Source organism: Crocuta crocuta, unplaced genomic scaffold, assembly GCF_008692635.1.
Source record: "Crocuta crocuta isolate KB4526 unplaced genomic scaffold, BGI_CrCroc_1.0 scaffold299, whole genome shotgun sequence".
Lineage (NCBI taxonomy): Eukaryota > Metazoa > Chordata > Mammalia > Carnivora > Hyaenidae > Crocuta > Crocuta crocuta.
Window position 1 is genome coordinate 12,940,442 of NW_027532747.1, and position 17,755 is coordinate 12,958,196.

General features: G+C 38.8%; 1 protein-coding gene across 1 annotated transcript in view; it reads left to right on the top strand.

Annotated features, from left to right (window-relative positions):
• Positions 1-17,755, top strand: part of PTPN21 (protein tyrosine phosphatase non-receptor type 21) — a 73,465-nt gene that overhangs the window by 13,726 nt on the left and 41,984 nt on the right. The window contains exon 3 of the mRNA XM_077780841.1: positions 14,676-14,845. Within this exon, the coding sequence (XP_077636967.1) occupies positions 14,676-14,845 (170 nt within the window). The remainder of the gene's footprint in view (positions 1-14,675; positions 14,846-17,755) is intronic.

The window sequence follows — 17,755 nt, forward strand, 5'->3', positions numbered from 1 at the left end:
ACAGTTTTTCAGTGAATGAATGGATGACTCATACTTCTATTTATGCATTTACCAAATTCAATGGCCTGTTGTTGAGCCCATACTTCATTCTTTTTGTCAGAAACTCTCCCCACCTGAACATTGTGGGTTTTTTTTTCCCCTATTAACAAGACCTTAGCTCAATATCACTTTCTTTTTTTTTTTTTTAACATTTTAATTTATTATATGTATATATATAGAGAGAGAGCATGAACATGGAGGGGCAGAGAGAGGGGGAGACTTAGAATCTGAAGGAGGCTCCAGGCTCTGAACTGTCAGGACAGAGCCTGATGCAGGGCTTGAACTCGCAAACCGTGAGATCATGACCTGAGCTTAAGTTGGATGCTCAACCGACTGAGCCACCCAGGCCCCATCAATATCACTTTCTTAACTGTATGCTGGTTTAGCAAATATTTTCATGTTTGGCTCTTCATACAGTTTGTTTATAAATACATGCCACATATTTATTTGCCAGTGAATTAGCTTACGATACTAATTTCACCAGAAAGAATTATGCATGTCACAAATCCTGTATGAGAAGTAGCAACACGTATTAGGTTTTCCATGCAGGGTTTGTGCACCCTTCTGTAATAGATTCCCTAAATGAGATGACTAAAATGTATGCAGCGTTCAGATTTATAAGTGGGACAGAGTAATTACATTATTTTGAATGAGCTTTAAGTGAGCAGACTAAGAAAGTGTACAAAAAATTTTATGCTGGCTGGCTATAGTTCATTTTCTTTGCAAATATAAAAACAATTTGCCATCGTTCAGTTGTGTTATAGTTATGAAGATGGCTCAGACTTTGACTTGATAAATTAATTTCGATGTCAAGTGAATTTTCGGCCCATTGAACTTTGTACCATTAGACTCAACTACTGGTGGCAAAGTGGGGTTCTGTAGGCAACAAGGTGGAGTTTTGGTGCCAAAGGAACTTGGGTTCAAATCCCTTGGGTCACTACCTGTGTGAAAACGAACTTCTCAGGATTTTATTTCTTTCATGTGTGATATGGTAGCACATGATAGTAAGAATGATAGCTATTTTCTGGGTACTGACTAGATGCCAGGCACTGTACTAGATGCTTTAAATATATTTAATTTATCCCTAAGTGTAATTGACTTCCTTCCCTTCTCCCATTATCTCAGTGATAGAGTGGACCGAAGATGGCCAGTGTCCAGACCAACGTCCTGATGCAGGATACTTGTTAACTGCCAACTCTGATTTTTACTGTAGAGTTAGCCACTTCCATTTTCCTTTTCATCATTTAAATTCACATTAGTTGAAATAATTTACTAAAGAGAAAATGGATTGGACAAATATGACTTGAGATGTTATCATGAGCCAATTAAGTTTAGAGCTACCCTACTAAGAATTAAGGGAGCCATTGTAGTAATCATTTCTCTTCTAGAGTTTGGTGTGAATCCTCTAGAAAATAACCTTAATTCTCATTTACTGATATTTTGCACTTATAGGTAACATTTAGATAGTACATATCTGACTTCTCTTTATTTTTATTACTGGCACCTGTTTTGAAGTCGAGTCTAGTTTGCATGACAACTTAAGGAAACAAACACATAGATTCTTTATTATAGTATGATAACATAAAGATGAAGCATGTTTAATAATGAAAGCTGTATGTAAAATTATACAATATTTGTATGTCACCCACTGCTAGAATGCAGAACCCACTGTACACTGCTCTTGTCTTAGTCCCTGGCTGGGCCAACTAGCAGTAACAGCCCCCAAGTGATATTGAGGTCTTTGCTCTTGGTTTACTATTTTCCCCTCCACATCACACTACTTTTCTGTTGAGCCATTGTTGTTTTCCTAATGAGAAGCAACTCAAGTGTTGGTATTTTAGTATAATTTATTTTAAAAGGAGACAAAGAGAAGGAAAAGTTACCAAAGACAGAACCCTGTTAGTGAAGGAAGTAGTCAAGTACCGAATTTCCTATGTACTGAAGAAGATGCAATATGAAATTTCATATACTGTTCAAGAGGCCTTGAAACAGTATATGAGTAGTTCTTCTGGCTCCTCTTTGGTGGGCAGCTCTCTCCCCAGTCTGTGACTTTGGGCAAGTGACAGGTGGCCTGCAATGGAGTTTGTGCCCCTGAGGACAGCTTGGCTCAGTTCAGCCTCCCAGATCTGATGGAGATTGTTCTAAGTACTCTTGGGATATTTGTTATTGTTTAATTTCTACAATTTATTATTTTGCTTAAAATATGTTTCTGAAGTTACATCAGGCCCAGAAAGATAAGCCTGAGAAGGAACACAAGTCCTGATTAGGCCAGCAAGACCTCACCGGGGATGTCTGAAACACTGAGGGTAGAGCTGTATGATAGGGAGCCTTTCGTGAGCCTGTTCCCTGGCAGAGTTGGGAGTGTCAGGCTGATGAAATACACCCCAGGAGAATTCTCTGCTGAGCCATTTTCCAAAGCACTATCTGGTTGCACTGCTGTTGGTTGAACTTGGGGGCTCCTAGAGTCCAAATCTGCATCCAAACCAAAAGTGGTAGAGCCAGTGAGCCCATCAGAGTGGTTGCTCCCTTTCCTGATAGAGCTGAATCACTGCAATTTAGCTACTGTGCATGCAGGTGTATTTCCACCTGTTGCAGCATTTCACACTGCCGAAGTGTTAACATTCTGCTGTTTGTGAACTGTGAGCATGAAGACGGGGCCACTGGAAATTGTTACTCCATTTTCTTTGTTGTCCTTGTTGTTTATAAGTTTATGTATTTATTTTTGAGAGAGAGAGAGAGACAGGACATACGTGTGCACATGGTCAAGTGTGGGAGAGGCAGAGAAAGAGGGAGAGAGAGAACATCCCAAGCAGGCTCCGCGTTGACACGTCAGCACAGAGCTTATGCGGGGCTCGGTTCAAACTCATGAACCATGAGATCATGACCTGAGCCAAAGTCAGNATTTAAAAAAAGAAATAAGTAAATCATTAAAAAAAGCAAAAAATTTTTAAAAATCTTATAATTGAGTATCTTTTTCCATAGCACTTATCAGTATCTGGCCTCCCTATATTTTGCTTGTCCTTCTCCCCTTACTGGAATGTAAGCTGCGTGAGGGCAGAAATTGTATTCTTTTGTTCCCACAACAATGTTTGACACATAGTAGGTGTTCAGTCAGTATTCCTTGAATGAATAGATGACTCTTTCTAAGACATTAGTCCATTTTTCTTTGACAGTACAGTATATATATATTTTATATAATTTTAAGGTTTGTTTATCTTCAGTAATCTCTACACCCAACATGAGGCTTAAACTCAGGATCCTAAGATTGAGTTGCGTGCCTTTCTGACTGAGCCATCCAGGCACTGCACAGTATAGTGTATATTTTGAAGAATGATCATACTGTGTTTGGGGATTATTTATTGTATTCTTCATAGCATCTTATTGTCCAGGATAGTAAATAGAAGTTATCAGGGACGCCTGGGTGGCTCAGTTGGTTAAGCGTCTGACTTCAGCTCAGGTCATGAGCNAGAACATCCCAAGCAGGCTCCGCGTTGACACGTCAGCACAGAGCTTATGCGGGGCTCGGTTCAAACTCATGAACCATGAGATCATGACCTGAGCCAAAGTCAGATGCTTAGCTGAGCCAACTAGGTACCCCAAAGTAGCACTAGATAGAATAAAATGTAAATGGCATTATGGTACTTGAACAATTTAATAATTTTGAGTGTGTATTTCTGAGTTTATACACCTTTACTTAGTTAGGTACCCTTTGTGCCTTGGTTCTCAATGAGGAACATAGTTTAAAAGGAAATCTATTAAACCTTTAAGTGTGGACTTTGTTAAGTAGAACCTTATCAATTAAGAAGGGGAGGGGCACCTGGGTGGCTTAGTCAGTTAAGCATCCGACTTTCGCTNGAAAAAAAAAAATTTAAAAAAAAATTAAGGGGAAAATCACTTTCCCATATTAAAAAAAGGAAACAATTTTGCTCTTTTCTTGGAGCATTTGTGTATATGGAAAAAGTATTTGTTGTAACTAGAAAAGCACCTTGTAAAACATGTGGAGAAAACAATTATTTCATGTATGATGAAATTGTGATTTTTGAACTTTGATTAATGAAGAAAACAAGTATAGCTTTTTATTTAAGTCTTTTAATGTTTATTTTTATTTTTGAGAGAGAGAGAGAGAGAGAGAAAGAGAGAGCGAGCACGAATTGGGGAGGAGCAGAGAGAGGGCGATAGAGGATCCAAAGGGGTTTGAACTCACGAACCGTGAGATAATAACCTGAGCCAAAGTTGGAGGCTTAACCGACTGAGCCACCCAGGTGCCCCACCAAGTACAGCTTTTAATAACAGAAATCTGGGAGTTTCTTCATGTGTATCTGTTCAGTATTTTAACCACAAAAGCAATTTTCTTGGTTTTATAATCTTCAGATCTTTCATGGTAGTATTAATTTAAGAACAGTGGAGCTGTTATATTTTTTATGTTTTTTTTTTTTTTTAAAGGCAGTGGAAAATAGTTGGGTAACATTCTTTCAGGTAATAGAAATTAACGTTGACTCGAGTCTTTGTTAAAATGTACTTAGGCCCATATTCATTTATAGTTCTAAAAGTTAATGCTCTTTATCTCTTCATGGTTCCCCTCTTCCCACATCACAACCATATCTAGGTAACAGGAAACAATTATAATTTCAACTTGACAACAGTGACTGTTGGAAAACTAAGCAGCTCTTCATAAATATGTTCATTTCCGCTCTTCGTCTTTGCTTTTATGTTGCCCAGTTACAACTTCTAAAAATACTGCTCACACTACTCACTGTCTGTGGCAAGATAGAAATAATAATTAAGAGGAGTTCAGGAAAATAGGAAAAACCTTTTCCCCCTGGGAATTTATTGAGTATATAAAAACTAGAATCTGAGCCAAATTAGTCTTTTAACTCTCTTCTCAATTAAAAGAGAATAGCTAGTATTTGTCAGTTGCCCTAAAACTTAGGCATTTGTGAATTAAGTTATTATGTCTCAAAAGTCCCAAATTTAGAAAGAGAAAATCTCATTCATTTGTTGGAATGAGATACAAGAAATAGCCCTGTAATATAACAGACTGGTTAACTAAAATGATGGGCTCTCGTTTCCCCTCAGTTGTGTGGGTCCTACACAAAATGACCTTTTATGTACTAGTATGAAATAGAGCACACCTGCTTTGCCTCTGTTGAAACTGTGCAGTAACACCTCACTTATTTCTGTCACTCTTGGGTAGTAAAATTTTGTATATACTAAAAATTCCTACATAATCTTAGTTTATTCTAAAGACATGTTGATAATTATTTTAATCTTATAATTGATGGGGCGCCTGGGTGGCTCAGTCAGTTGGTTAAGCGTCTGACTTCGGCTCAGGTCATTATCTCATGGTTCGTGGGTTCGAGCCTTGCATCAGGCTCTGTGCTGACAGCTAGCTCAGAGCCTGCTTCAGGTTCTGTGTCTCCCTCTCTCTCTGACCTGCTCACACTGCCTCTCTCTCTCTGTCTCTCAGAAATAAATAAAACATTGGGGTGCCTAGGTGGCTCAGTCGGTTAAGTGTCTGGCTTCGGCTCAGGTCATGATCTCATGGTTCGTGGGTTCGAGCCCTGCATCAGGCTCTGTGCTGACAGCTAGCTCAGGGCCTGGAGCCTGCTTCAAATTCTGTGTCTCCCTCTCTCTCTGACCCTCTACTGCTCACACTTTCTCTCTCTCTCAGAAATAAATAAAACATAAAAAAAAATTAAATAAAATTTAAAAAAAGAAATAAGTAAATCATTAAAAAAAGCAAAAAATTTTTAAAAATCTTATAATTGAGTATCTTTTTCCATAGCACTTATCAGTATCTGGCCTCCCTATATTTTGCTTGTCCTTCTCCCCTTACTGGAATGTAAGCTGCGTGAGGGCAGAAATTGTATTCTTTTGTTCCCACAACAATGTTTGACACATAGTAGGTGTTCAGTCAGTATTCCTTGAATGAATAGATGACTCTTTCTAAGACATTAGTCCATTTTTCTTTGACAGTACAGTATATATATATTTTATATAATTTTAAGGTTTGTTTATCTTCAGTAATCTCTACACCCAACATGAGGCTTAAACTCAGGATCCTAAGATTGAGTTGCGTGCCTTTCTGACTGAGCCATCCAGGCACTGCACAGTATAGTGTATATTTTGAAGAATGATCATACTGTGTTTGGGGATTATTTATTGTATTCTTCATAGCATCTTATTGTCCAGGATAGTAAATAGAAGTTATCAGGGACGCCTGGGTGGCTCAGTTGGTTAAGCGTCTGACTTCAGCTCAGGTCATGAGCCCACAGTTTGTGGGTTGGAGCCCTGCGTTGGGCTCTGTGATGGCAGCTCAGAGCCTGGAGCCTGTTTCAGATTCAGTTTCTCTGTCTCTCTCTCTGCACCTCCTCTGCTCACATTCTGTCTTTCTCAGAAATAAACATTAAAAAAATTCTTTTTTAAAAAGAAAAGGTATCATCAGTCATCTCTATAAATAGTGATCCCAATTCATGCCTTGGACTTTCTTTCCATATGTCCCTGACATTGGCTTATCATTTGACTCTTTCTAAAAGTTAAATGCTACAACAATAGCAACAAAAATCTGGCCATTTGAAGAGTTGAGTTACTTGGACTTCAGTTTAATAAAAATGTGAGTGTAATCAGAAGATCAAAATGTACTTTTGAATGCTGTTTTCTTAGTCCTCATGTGTTCTAGAGTGTAGTGATGCTGTGTGTTACCACCTTGGCTATAAAATAGGTAATATTTGACCAAGGATGGAAGAAAAGGGATCAAAATTAAATAGACAAGGGAGAAAACACTGCTTGAGGTACTGCGACTACCATACGATCTGTCAAAAGGAAGAGGTACAATGCTTCATTATTTATGGCACACTCAGTGGAGAGGTAAGCTCCGGGCTTGAATTAGGTTAATACTTGTTAACTACCCTTGTTAGATGATCTCTGCCTCGGATAGGCTTTATCTAGAGCGATCTCCTCTCATCACTTTCCTGATGAAAAGTCTTCTGACTTCTGCCTTGTCTAAGAAAAGCATCAGGATAAAATTATAGTTGCAATTTTATATGGGATTAACTTTTATCAAACTCAGTGCATCAGTGGCTTAAAAAACCGTCCAGCTAAATCGTGTGTCCCTTTGCTCTGCTTTAAAAATAGTACAACTAAAAGACTCTTAAAATAATTAGACAAGAAATGGCTTGGGGATTAGGAAAGGGTTTACATTCTGACAAGATGTGGACCTGCTTATAATAGCTATGTCTCTTTAGATGACTGTGATTTGGGGGACACTTTTGACCCAAGCCCCCCAAATTTTTTTTGAGTTTTATTTATTTATTTTGAGAGAGAGAGAAGGGAAGGGGCAGAAACAGGGAGAGAGAGAATCCCAAGCAGGCCCAGTACTGCCAGCGTGGAGTCCAATGCGAGGCTCAGCCCCTTGAACCATGAGACCATGACCTGAACTGAAATCAGGGATTGGATGCCTAACCAACTGAGCTACCCAGATGCCCTCCAAGCTCCAAAATGTGTAAACTATTTTTTCCTCTGAACAAAAAGCTTAATTATCAAATCACCTTAGTTCATTTAAAGGAAGTCAGCCATATTGTTTTTGAAAAGGCAAGTTTTCTAAGTGTAACTTTTGTTTTCACTGTAGTTTACTTAGCAGGCACAATTATCTATACCATTTTAGTGGAGGAGCTGTGAAAAATTTTAAACAGCTATGGAAAAATTATTCAATAACTTTATGAAAACTACTGATGTGTTCAGAACAAAATAGGAAAGAAAGAATGTAAAAATGTCTGACAGTGGGAGAAGTCTCACAAAAATGTATTTGGTGATAATCAAGCATTAATCTAGACGATGCCAGAAGATTCAGTGGTTTAGAGGCTTATTTACTGGAATGAGTTTCCTACAGGTTGGCTTGCTGTGTCACCAGGGAGAGCAGACAGGAGTAGACAGCTGTGGAGAAAGAGAATCCACACGGAGGTAGTTTCTTATCAGGAAAGGTACTGGGAGGTGAGATAAGCAGCAATGGGAGGCAGGAACCAAAAGCCAATAATTAAAGGCTGGTTTATGGGGAAATTTTTATTACAATTAAACCAAGACTGGAAAAAAGACAGGACATGCATAACCCAGAAGATTTGGACTCAAAAGAAGACACAAAAAAAAAAAAAGAAAGAAAAAGAAGACACATGATTCTGGGAAAATCTCCTAGACCAAGAAACGATTGGTAGTAACAGTTGAAATTTAAGGCACATGGGGCCTGTCTGTATCAAGGTTTTCATATTTCTTTCTTTCTAAATAAGGTTCTAGTGTATCCTAACTTTAAATAAAGGAAAAAATTTGGCTATTATTTGGTCAGTCATATTTTCAAGGAAGAAGGATGCTTGACTGAAGCAGGTTTCATTCCATTTTCTCAGGCACGCCTGAGAAGATCCTATCTGCCAAGTTTACGTGCTCAGAACAAATATAACAAGAGTGCTTTTAAGTTTTATCAGCACAGTGATAACTTAGAAAGTTCACCACAACTCTGAAGAAGGCAGGATACGTGTTATTTTCCCTATGAAAAAACAGACTCAGTGAGGAAGGGACAGTCTGGAGCTGGTGAGGGGCGGAGCCAGGACTCAGGTGGAGCCTTGTGACTTTAGTCTAGTACTGTTGACACTACACCAAGCTAGTGGCCACTATCGGAATTGCAGGCACAACCCCCTAGAGAAAACCTGGAAATAACTGCTGGTACCAAAACAGCAAAAGTTGAAATCTCCTTCATGGCTTTGAGAAATGTAGGTGAGCTTACAAGTGAAGTCGTGAAATAGCAATTAAATTGGCAAAAGTAATGTGAAGTTGTGTATACAGTAAGTTATTTTTCTGATCACTTTGGGGAAATGAAGCAGTCTTCATAACTTTGTCTAATAATCAAGATTTATTCTTTTGTCCAAACAACTATTTTTATGCCAGTCTCTGGAAGGATTTATAAACTTCTCTGTTCGTCTTAAACAAAAGAACAACAGTGGTTGTGGTTAAACACATGACTAATGTTCAAGAATTATTTGTTCCTTTGATAAATAACTCTAGACTACAGTTCTTTTGTGATTCTTTATAACTTCTTTTTAAAGTGTTTTTTATTGGTATATATGTGTTCTCTCTTGCTGGAGAAAGTATTACTCATCATTTCCTGCTGCTTCTAACATGCTATTTGATAAGCCCTTTTTCCTTTTTTTTTAATGTTTAATTTGAGAGAGAGAACCTGAGTGGGGGAGGGGCAGAGAGGAAGGGAGAGAGAGAATCTGGAGCAGGCTCTGCGCTATCAGTGCAGAACCCGGCACAGGACTCAGTCTCACAAACTATGGGATCATGACCTGAGCTGAAATCAGTAGTCTGACATTTAACTGACTGAGCCACCCAGGTGCCCCAAGCCCTTTTCCCTTTAATTTGTCATCTTTTAACCTAGTTTGAATTGGATTACCAGTTCACTTAGCTAATTAAAAATATTCATGAAATAAGAAGAAAAAGTTGAGGAGTGCCTGACTGGCTCAGACAAGGAGTGTGCTACTCTTATTAATCTCAGGGTTGTGAGTTTAAGTCCCACACTAGGTGTAGAGATTACTGAAATAAATAAACATTTAAAAAATGAAAAAAAGTTCATAAAAGAGACTTCTTTGTTGGGAACATAGACTTTAAAATTGTGACTTTGACATATATTTTTCATTACACAAACACATTTTTGCCTATTCTGTGTTATTCAATTATGTTATAATAGTTGAGATTTCTGAGTATTGTAACTGTATAAAATCTTGATCTAAGTATAGGTATTGGGAAATAGAAAATATTAACTCATGGCTAGATTCATCTATTTCTGGCTTATTTTTTTCCTTAGACTTTTTCAAATGAAATGAACTTAATATATATTTAAACATTTGAAAAGTAAACTTTTTAAATTTTTAAATTCTGTACTTAAGGGGCACCTGGGTGGCTCAGTCAGTTGAGTGTCCAACTTTGGCTTCAGTCATGATCTCAAAGTTTGTGAGTTCAAGTTCTGCCTTGGGCTTGCTGCTGTCAGTGCAGAGCCTGCTTCGGATCTTCTGCTCCCCTCTCTCTCTGCCCCTCCCCCCCTCTCAAAAATACGTAAAACGTTAAAAAAAAATTCTGTACTTGGTTTTAATTATGAGTATTTCTGATCTTTTAATGTTTTTTTAAAATGTTTTATTTATTTTTGAGAGAGAGAGATAGAGACAGCATGAGCAGGGGAGGGTCAGAGAGGGAGATACAGAATCTGAAACAGCTTCCAGGCTCTGAGCTAGCTGTCAGCATGGAGCCCGACGTAGGGTTTGAACCCATGAACTGTGAGATCATGACCTGAGCCGAAGTCGGATGCTTAACCGGCTGAGCCACCCAGGCACCCGAGTATTTCTGATCTTTAAAAAAAAAACTTTTTTGAAATGATATTCACATAACAAAAAATTAACTACTTTAAAGTAAGGAGCGCCTGGGTGGCTCAGTCAGCTGACTTCAGCTCAGGTCATGATCTCACAGTTCATGGGTTCAAACCCTACGTCGGGCTCCATGCTGACAGCTAGCTCAGAGCCTGGAAGCTGTTTCAGATTCTGTATCTCCCTCTCTGACCCTCCCCTTCTCACGCTGCCTCTCTCTCTCAGAAATAAGTAAAAAACGTTAAAAAATTAAAAAAAAAAGTAAACAATTTGGTAACATGTAGTATATTCACAAGAGCACCTCTATCTAGTTCTGGACCATTTTCATTACCCTAGAAGGAAATACTGTACCTATTAAATGGTTAATTCCCTCCCTCTCCACCAACTACCAGTTTATTTTCTGTCACCGTGGATCCAATCTGGATATTTCATTTAGGAATCCTACAGTGGGGTGCCTGGCTGGCCCAGTTGGTAGAGCATGTGATTCTTGAAGTTGTGACTTCAAGCCCCATGTCGGGAGTAGAGTTTACTTTAAAAAACAAAAAAATATTTATTTATTTTTACGTCTTTAAAAATGAATAAATGGAATCATACAATATGTAACCTTTTATGTTTGACTTCATTCACTTAACAGTTTTTTGAGGTTCATTCATATTGTAGGGTGCATCTACTTCATTTTTTATGGCTGAATAATCTTCCATTGTATGTCTGTTCCACAATTTGTCTATTCTTTCATCTACTGGTGGACATTTGGGTTGCATATGTGTTTTGTTCCTGATCTTAGGGGGGAAGTTTTCAGTCTTCCACTATTGAGTATGATGTTAGCTGTGGGTTTCTCATAAATGCTTTTGATGTTGAGAAGTTCTTTTGTATTCTTAGTTTTCTTAATATTTTTACCAGGAGAGGGTGTTGAATTTTGTCAGATGCTTTTTCTGTGTCACTTTAGATGAATATCTATTTTCCCTTCATGTTAATATGTTCCATTGGTTTTTTTGGTATGTTGAACTACTCTTGCATTTCTGGGATAAATCCTACTTGGTCATGGCATATGATCATTTAATGTGCTGTTGGATTCAGTTCACCAGTATTTTGTTGAGGATTTTTGCATCTGTATTTATAAAAGTTATTGGTCTGTAGTTTTCTTTTCTGATGGTGTCTTTGTCTGGCTTGGGTATCAGGATAATGCTGGCCTGTAGATGAGAGAGGAAGTGTTCTTGTCTTTGATTCCCCCCCCCCCCCCCCCACACTTTGTGTTTTGGATGGATTTAGAATTATTTGGAAAGCTAATTATCCAAATGCTCAAAGTTATTATCTAAGACAAAGCCTCCAAAATGGACTTTCACAGAAAACTATGCCTGATTAGAATTTAATTACAACATTTTGTTATTCAAACTCTACCTATCCATCTTAGAAAAAAACTATATTTATAAAATCCCATGCAATCAGATGTTGTTATGTCATTATGTATGCTTATAAATTCTAAGGAAACATTGAACCTAAAGATTATGGTGTTATGAGATTTTAGTTACTCACAGGTATGTAAACACTTCTAGTAGCAATTTTAGAAATATGATACCTCCTTGGAAGTATTTTACAAGATATAAACTTGATTTTGGCTAGGCTTAACTACTTCATAAGATAGAACTTGAATACAGGGGGAAGTACCAAAGCATATAATCAGTTAATGTTCAAATGTCCAAAATCTTAGACTCATACAAATATAATAGCTAATCAGCAAATAATTTGCTATATCTGTTATTTTTAGCTGTTTGCACAATTAAACTCTTGCTACTCCTTTATAAGATATATAAAGTGTAAAAAACTAATCGTGGTGCAATTTTATAAATGTATTTCTCTTTCTATTTGATTTTCTATGTGGCATGAGTAATCAATGCATTGCTAAAATAAACTTAGCACATTTTAAAAATTAGTTTCCTTCTTTTAGAATGTACCTTTTTTAGAATGCTAGCAGCTTATTCAGGTTTTTAAAAAAAATTATATCATGATAAGTTCACAGAAGGTATAACCACAAATTATATGGTAAGCCTATTGTGGTTTTCTTGTTTGTTTGTTTTTAAAATGAGGCTCCATGCCCAACATGGGGCTTGAACTCATGATTCCAAGATCAAGAGTTGCATGCTTTACCAACTGAGCCAGCTAGACACCCCTATAGTAAACCTAGAGTTTTATAACTATTTTAATATTTGTGTTTGGAGCATTCAGGTCCAGTACTTAAAGGGAAAAGTAATATATACAAAAGAGTATTTTTTTAATGTTTTATTTATTTCTATTTATTTCTGAGAGAGAGGGGGAGAGAGAGAGAGAGAGAGACATTGTGAGCAGGGGAGGGTCAGAGAGAGACAGAGACACAGAATCTGAAGCAGGCCCCAGGCTCTGAGCTGTCAGCACAGAGCCCGACGCAGAGCTCAAACCCACAAACTATGAGATAATGACTGAAGTCGGCCGAAGTCGGACGCTTAACCAACTGAGCCACCCAGGTGCCCCAAAAGAGTATTTTTAAGAACTTTTAATTTTGGTTTAAAGCAACAGACTGTTATGACTCAAATAGTTTCAGATCCTAAAGGATGCCCAGCTTTCTGGTTTATGGCAAAAAATAAGTATCTGTGGAATTAAGTGCATAGCAGTAGTATGTGTTATAGACCAAACATGCTACACTCAGTCCAGTTCTAAGATAAAATATAAAATGTAAATGTAGTTAATAAAATCTGCTGTAATCAGTCCATGTATATGAAAGAAATTAGAACATTATTTGGGGAGGAGGTGTATAATCGATTTTACTGGTGTTTAGTAGAGTGGGTGAAACAAAATAATCTTTAAAAAAATTTTAAACATTTATTTTTTAATTTTTATTTTATTTTATATTTATTTTATTAATTTTATTATTTTTAACATTTATTTATTAATGAGAGACAGAGAGAGACAGAGCATCAGCATGGGAGGGGCAGAGAAAGGGAGACACAGAATCTGAAGCAGACTCCAGGCTCTGTCTGAGCTGTTAGTACAGAGCTCAATGTGGGGCTCGAACTCACAAACCACAAGATCATGACCTGAGCCAAAGTCGGATGCTTAACCAACTGAGCCACCCAGGCGCTCCAATAATTTTTTTTTTTTTAAGTTTATTTTGAGAGAGAGAAAGGGCACGAGCACATGAGTTGGGGAAGGGCAGAGAGAAAGGGAGAGAGAATCTCAAGCAGACTCCCCACTGTCAGTACAGAGCCTGACACAGGGCTTGAACTCAGGAACTCTGAGATCTTGAATTGAGCTTAAACCAAGAGTTGGACGCTTAACTTGCTGAGCCACCCAGGCACCCCTAATTAATCTTTTAAAAAAAACAGTGGTTTGGGGCACCTGGGTGGCTCGGTCGGTTGAGCATCGACTTCGGCTCAGGTCATAATCTCGTGGTTCGTGGGTTCGAGCCCCGCGTCGAGCTCTGTGCTGACAGCTGGCTCAGAGCCTGGAGCCCTGTTTCAGATTTGGTATCTCCCTCTGTCTCTGACCCTCCCCTGCTCATGCTGTCTCTCTCTCTCAGAAATAAATAAAACATTAAAATTAAAAAAAAAATACAGTGGTTTTCTAGTGGCAAAATGCATTATTTAAGTTTTGCACTCAGTCCCTATGATGGAGGTGTGAAGGAGGTATTACACTTATTATTACCTTCTTTTACCCTTGAGAAAACAGAATTGGTCTGATTGACTTTTCCATTTCCCAGTTAGCAAGTGACAGTGTTGGAAATTAAACCCAGGACTTCAGGCTTTAAGCATCAATTTCTTTCTGTTAAATGAGATTTTTCTCTTCTGTCAGTTGCAGTTCAAAAGAAAGAAGGAAAAGTACCTGTTTTCTATAAATATGATATTCTGTTCTTACAGACAACATGTAATTCATTTTATAAACAATTATAACTTCAGAAAATAATTCACAATAAGACTCAGACTTGCTTCGGGGCACCTGAGTGGCTCAGTTGGTTGAGTGTCTGACTTCAGCTCAGGTCATGATCTCGCAGTTCATGGGTTTGAGCCCCATGTCAGCGCTGCTGACAGCTCAGAGCCTGGAGCCTGCTTCGGATTCTTTGTCGTCTTCTCTCTCCTTGCCCCTCCCTGGCTCATGCTCTGTGTCTCCCTCTCTCAAAAATAAATAAAAAGCATTAAAAAAAAAAAAAGAATAGAAATTTTCTTGCACGTTTCTGCCTCCTTCAGTGACTTTCCCTCTTTCCAGATCACTTACTTCAGCCTCTGGTACCACAACAAGCAAAATCAGCGCCGTTGGGTAGATTTGGAAAAGCCTCTCAAGAAGCAGCTGGATAAATACGCATTGGAACCTACCGTCTATTTCGGAGTGGTGTTTTACGTGCCTTCAGTTTTACAGCTGCAGCAGGAGATCACCAGGTGAGAAATAACATGCTCTTTGTTTTTAGGAAACAATCTAATGAGATTAGAAAAGTGATACCAGGGTTGAAGTCAGGAGCTGAGACTAAACATTGCCCTCCTGCCCACATATTTAGCCACGTTATTACACGAATGTTCTGGTATGCAGCGTGTCAGAGTGTTTTACTGCATGTTGCATGAATTATGGTTTCACTAGGCGCAAAGGAGTGATTAAAGGGGAAGATGATGTTTTTATCCTGGCTGCAAACTCTTCTTGTTGTGATGTTTCCTTCCAAGTTTTTGTTGATTTGTTTCCGATCTTTGTTAACACTGAAATGAGAGAGGAAAATTTTAAAAAGTTGCAGAATCTATCTTCATCCCTCAAGGAAATGGGGACTGGGGTTCTTACAGTTCTTTGATTTCAGTAGCTGTAGTCCGTGGATAGTTGGGGGGGGCATGTATCCAGGGTAGAGGAGGCCAACAAGTGCACTTAGAAGGGACAAGGCAGACAGGGAAGAGCATATTAAGGAATGGGAGGGAGGAACTACGTTTGTGTTTTTTTTTTTTTTTTCCCTTGAATAAAAAACAAGGAATAAAAATTTGGATTTGTGAGTCTGCCTTTCAGAGTTCTCCAAAATCCACCACTACCTTATCTTTTGAACCCCTTTTAACATTACTTGTCAGCCCAGCTAGACTACTTCCACTGCCCCAAACATGCCACAAGCCTTTGCATCTTTGGGTCCTAGATCTTCCTTATTTATGTACTGGAATCACATTCGTCTTCTGAATTTCAGTTCAAAAGGCACCTCCTTCATGAAGTTTCTGGCGACCCTTGGCCTGGAATGAGCTTTTGCGGTTCTCCAGACTGTCCAACAATTTGCTTGTACTTGTGTTAGATGGCAGTTGTTACAGCCTTTCATTGTAGTTATTTGTGTACATATCTTATCTCTTTCTTGGATTTTAAACCTATAAGTTTTCTTTAGCTTTACCTTTCTCACAGTATCTAACACAGTACCCTGTAGATACTAAGAACCTGGTACTGCCTTGTGCTTGTGTAATGTTCTCTCTGAGTACTGAGTTTGCCAGTTAATTATCGGAAGAAGATAGGAAACCTAACATGCAAGAATCAGGTGGTCGGGATAATAAACATGCACTGACTGTAAAACTGACCTGAGATAGAAATGTTGACAAGAGAAGTAGAAGCCAGGAGGAAAAACAGCAACTGATCACTGACTCATGTATTTAAACATTTAGTGAACGTGTAATATGGTATGATGTCAGAACTCTGTGGGAGCCGAGTATACAAGTGACTATGCTTTAATCCTGCTCTGGAGGAGTGACTGGAGTCTGGAACCTACAGCCCCTGTAAATAAACAATTACAGCATATTATGATGATAAACGCTTTCATTAAAACAGAAGGTTCCTAGGGGTGGAGCGAGGGGAACAAGAACAGGCAAGGTAAAGAAGTTGACTTTGCACTTGACTTTAGAAGGAGTTTTCCAGTTAGAGGGAATAGCTTGGGCAGAGTAGGGGAGAGAATGAAAGCCTCAGATGTTTTCAGGAAATTTCAGCTATTACCTAGAGAGGGGAAAGGAGATTTGAAAAATAGGAATGTCCTAGTCATAAGGTCCTGGTACAGTGCGGAAAGACATTTTTTAACTTAACGGAATGGAATGAGGACATTGGTATTTTACCAACATCACCCGTCACAGAAGGTAGCTTACTGGTGGCAAGACTATATACTTAGGAGACCAGTTAGGAATATATATGCCACAATCCAGACATTAGTCTAGAAGGTGGGCCCGAACAAAGGCATTAGCTGTAGGAAGGACTAAGACCTGGTAGATTGAGTCAGTAGGAGTGCCCATTGATTAAGTATAGGAGAACCTGGTAGAGAAGTTGTACCAGTAAGGATTAAGTTTGGCAACATGTGACCAAAAACTCTAAAGATCTTTCACTTGTTAAATAAGTCCAGAGGTCAGCCAGGCAGAGCTTCTACTGCTCCACAAAGTCTTCAGGGACCCATGCTCTTTCTCTCTTTCTGTACTGCTGTCCCCAGTGTGTTCTTCCCGTTCACTGGGGAATCTCCTTGTCAGGTAATTCTAGAGAAGTTCTAGCTATCACATTCATATTCCAGCAGCAAAAGGGTACAACTGGTTCTACTCTCAGCTGATTCACCTTCTTCTTTTAAAATTTTATTTATTTATTTTGAGGGAGAGAGAAAACATGAGTGGGGAAGGGGTGGGGGGGGNTGGGGGGGGGGGGGGGGTGGAGAGGAGAGAGAGAGAATCACAAACAGGCCCTGTGCTGTGAGTGCAGAGCCCAATGCAGACTCAGACTCCTGAACCATGAGATCCTGACCTGAGCAGAATCAAGAGTCTGATGCTTGACCGACTGAGCCACCCAGGTGCCCCTGATTCATGCTCCTGTAAGAGGCCTTTCTCAGTTCCTCAGTCACACTACACTAGCCACATTTTAAGTACTCAGTAGCCACATGTGGTTAAAGCTACCATATTGTACAGCACAGACATATATCTTTATCACCGCAGACAGTTTTTTAGACAGCATTGCTCTAAATCCAACAGTTCACAGGAGAAATTGGACAATAGATGAACATGTTAAATGACCCTAGAAGAGTGCAGTCAGATAAACCTAGAATGTAGGCAATGCTACTTGACATGTCACACTATTTTGAATACAAATCACATGAAAATAAAGACAAGGAATTTTTCTTATTAAAATTTAGGAGATTTAGAAATGTCAATCCAATTGGGGCACCTGGATGACTCGGTTGAGCATCTGACTCTGATGTTGGCTCAGGTCGTGATCCCAGGGTCCTGGGATAGAGCCCTACATCAGACTCCACACTAAGTGTGGAGACTGCTTGAGATTCTCTCTCTTTGTCCCTCTCTCTGCTTGTGGTCTATTTC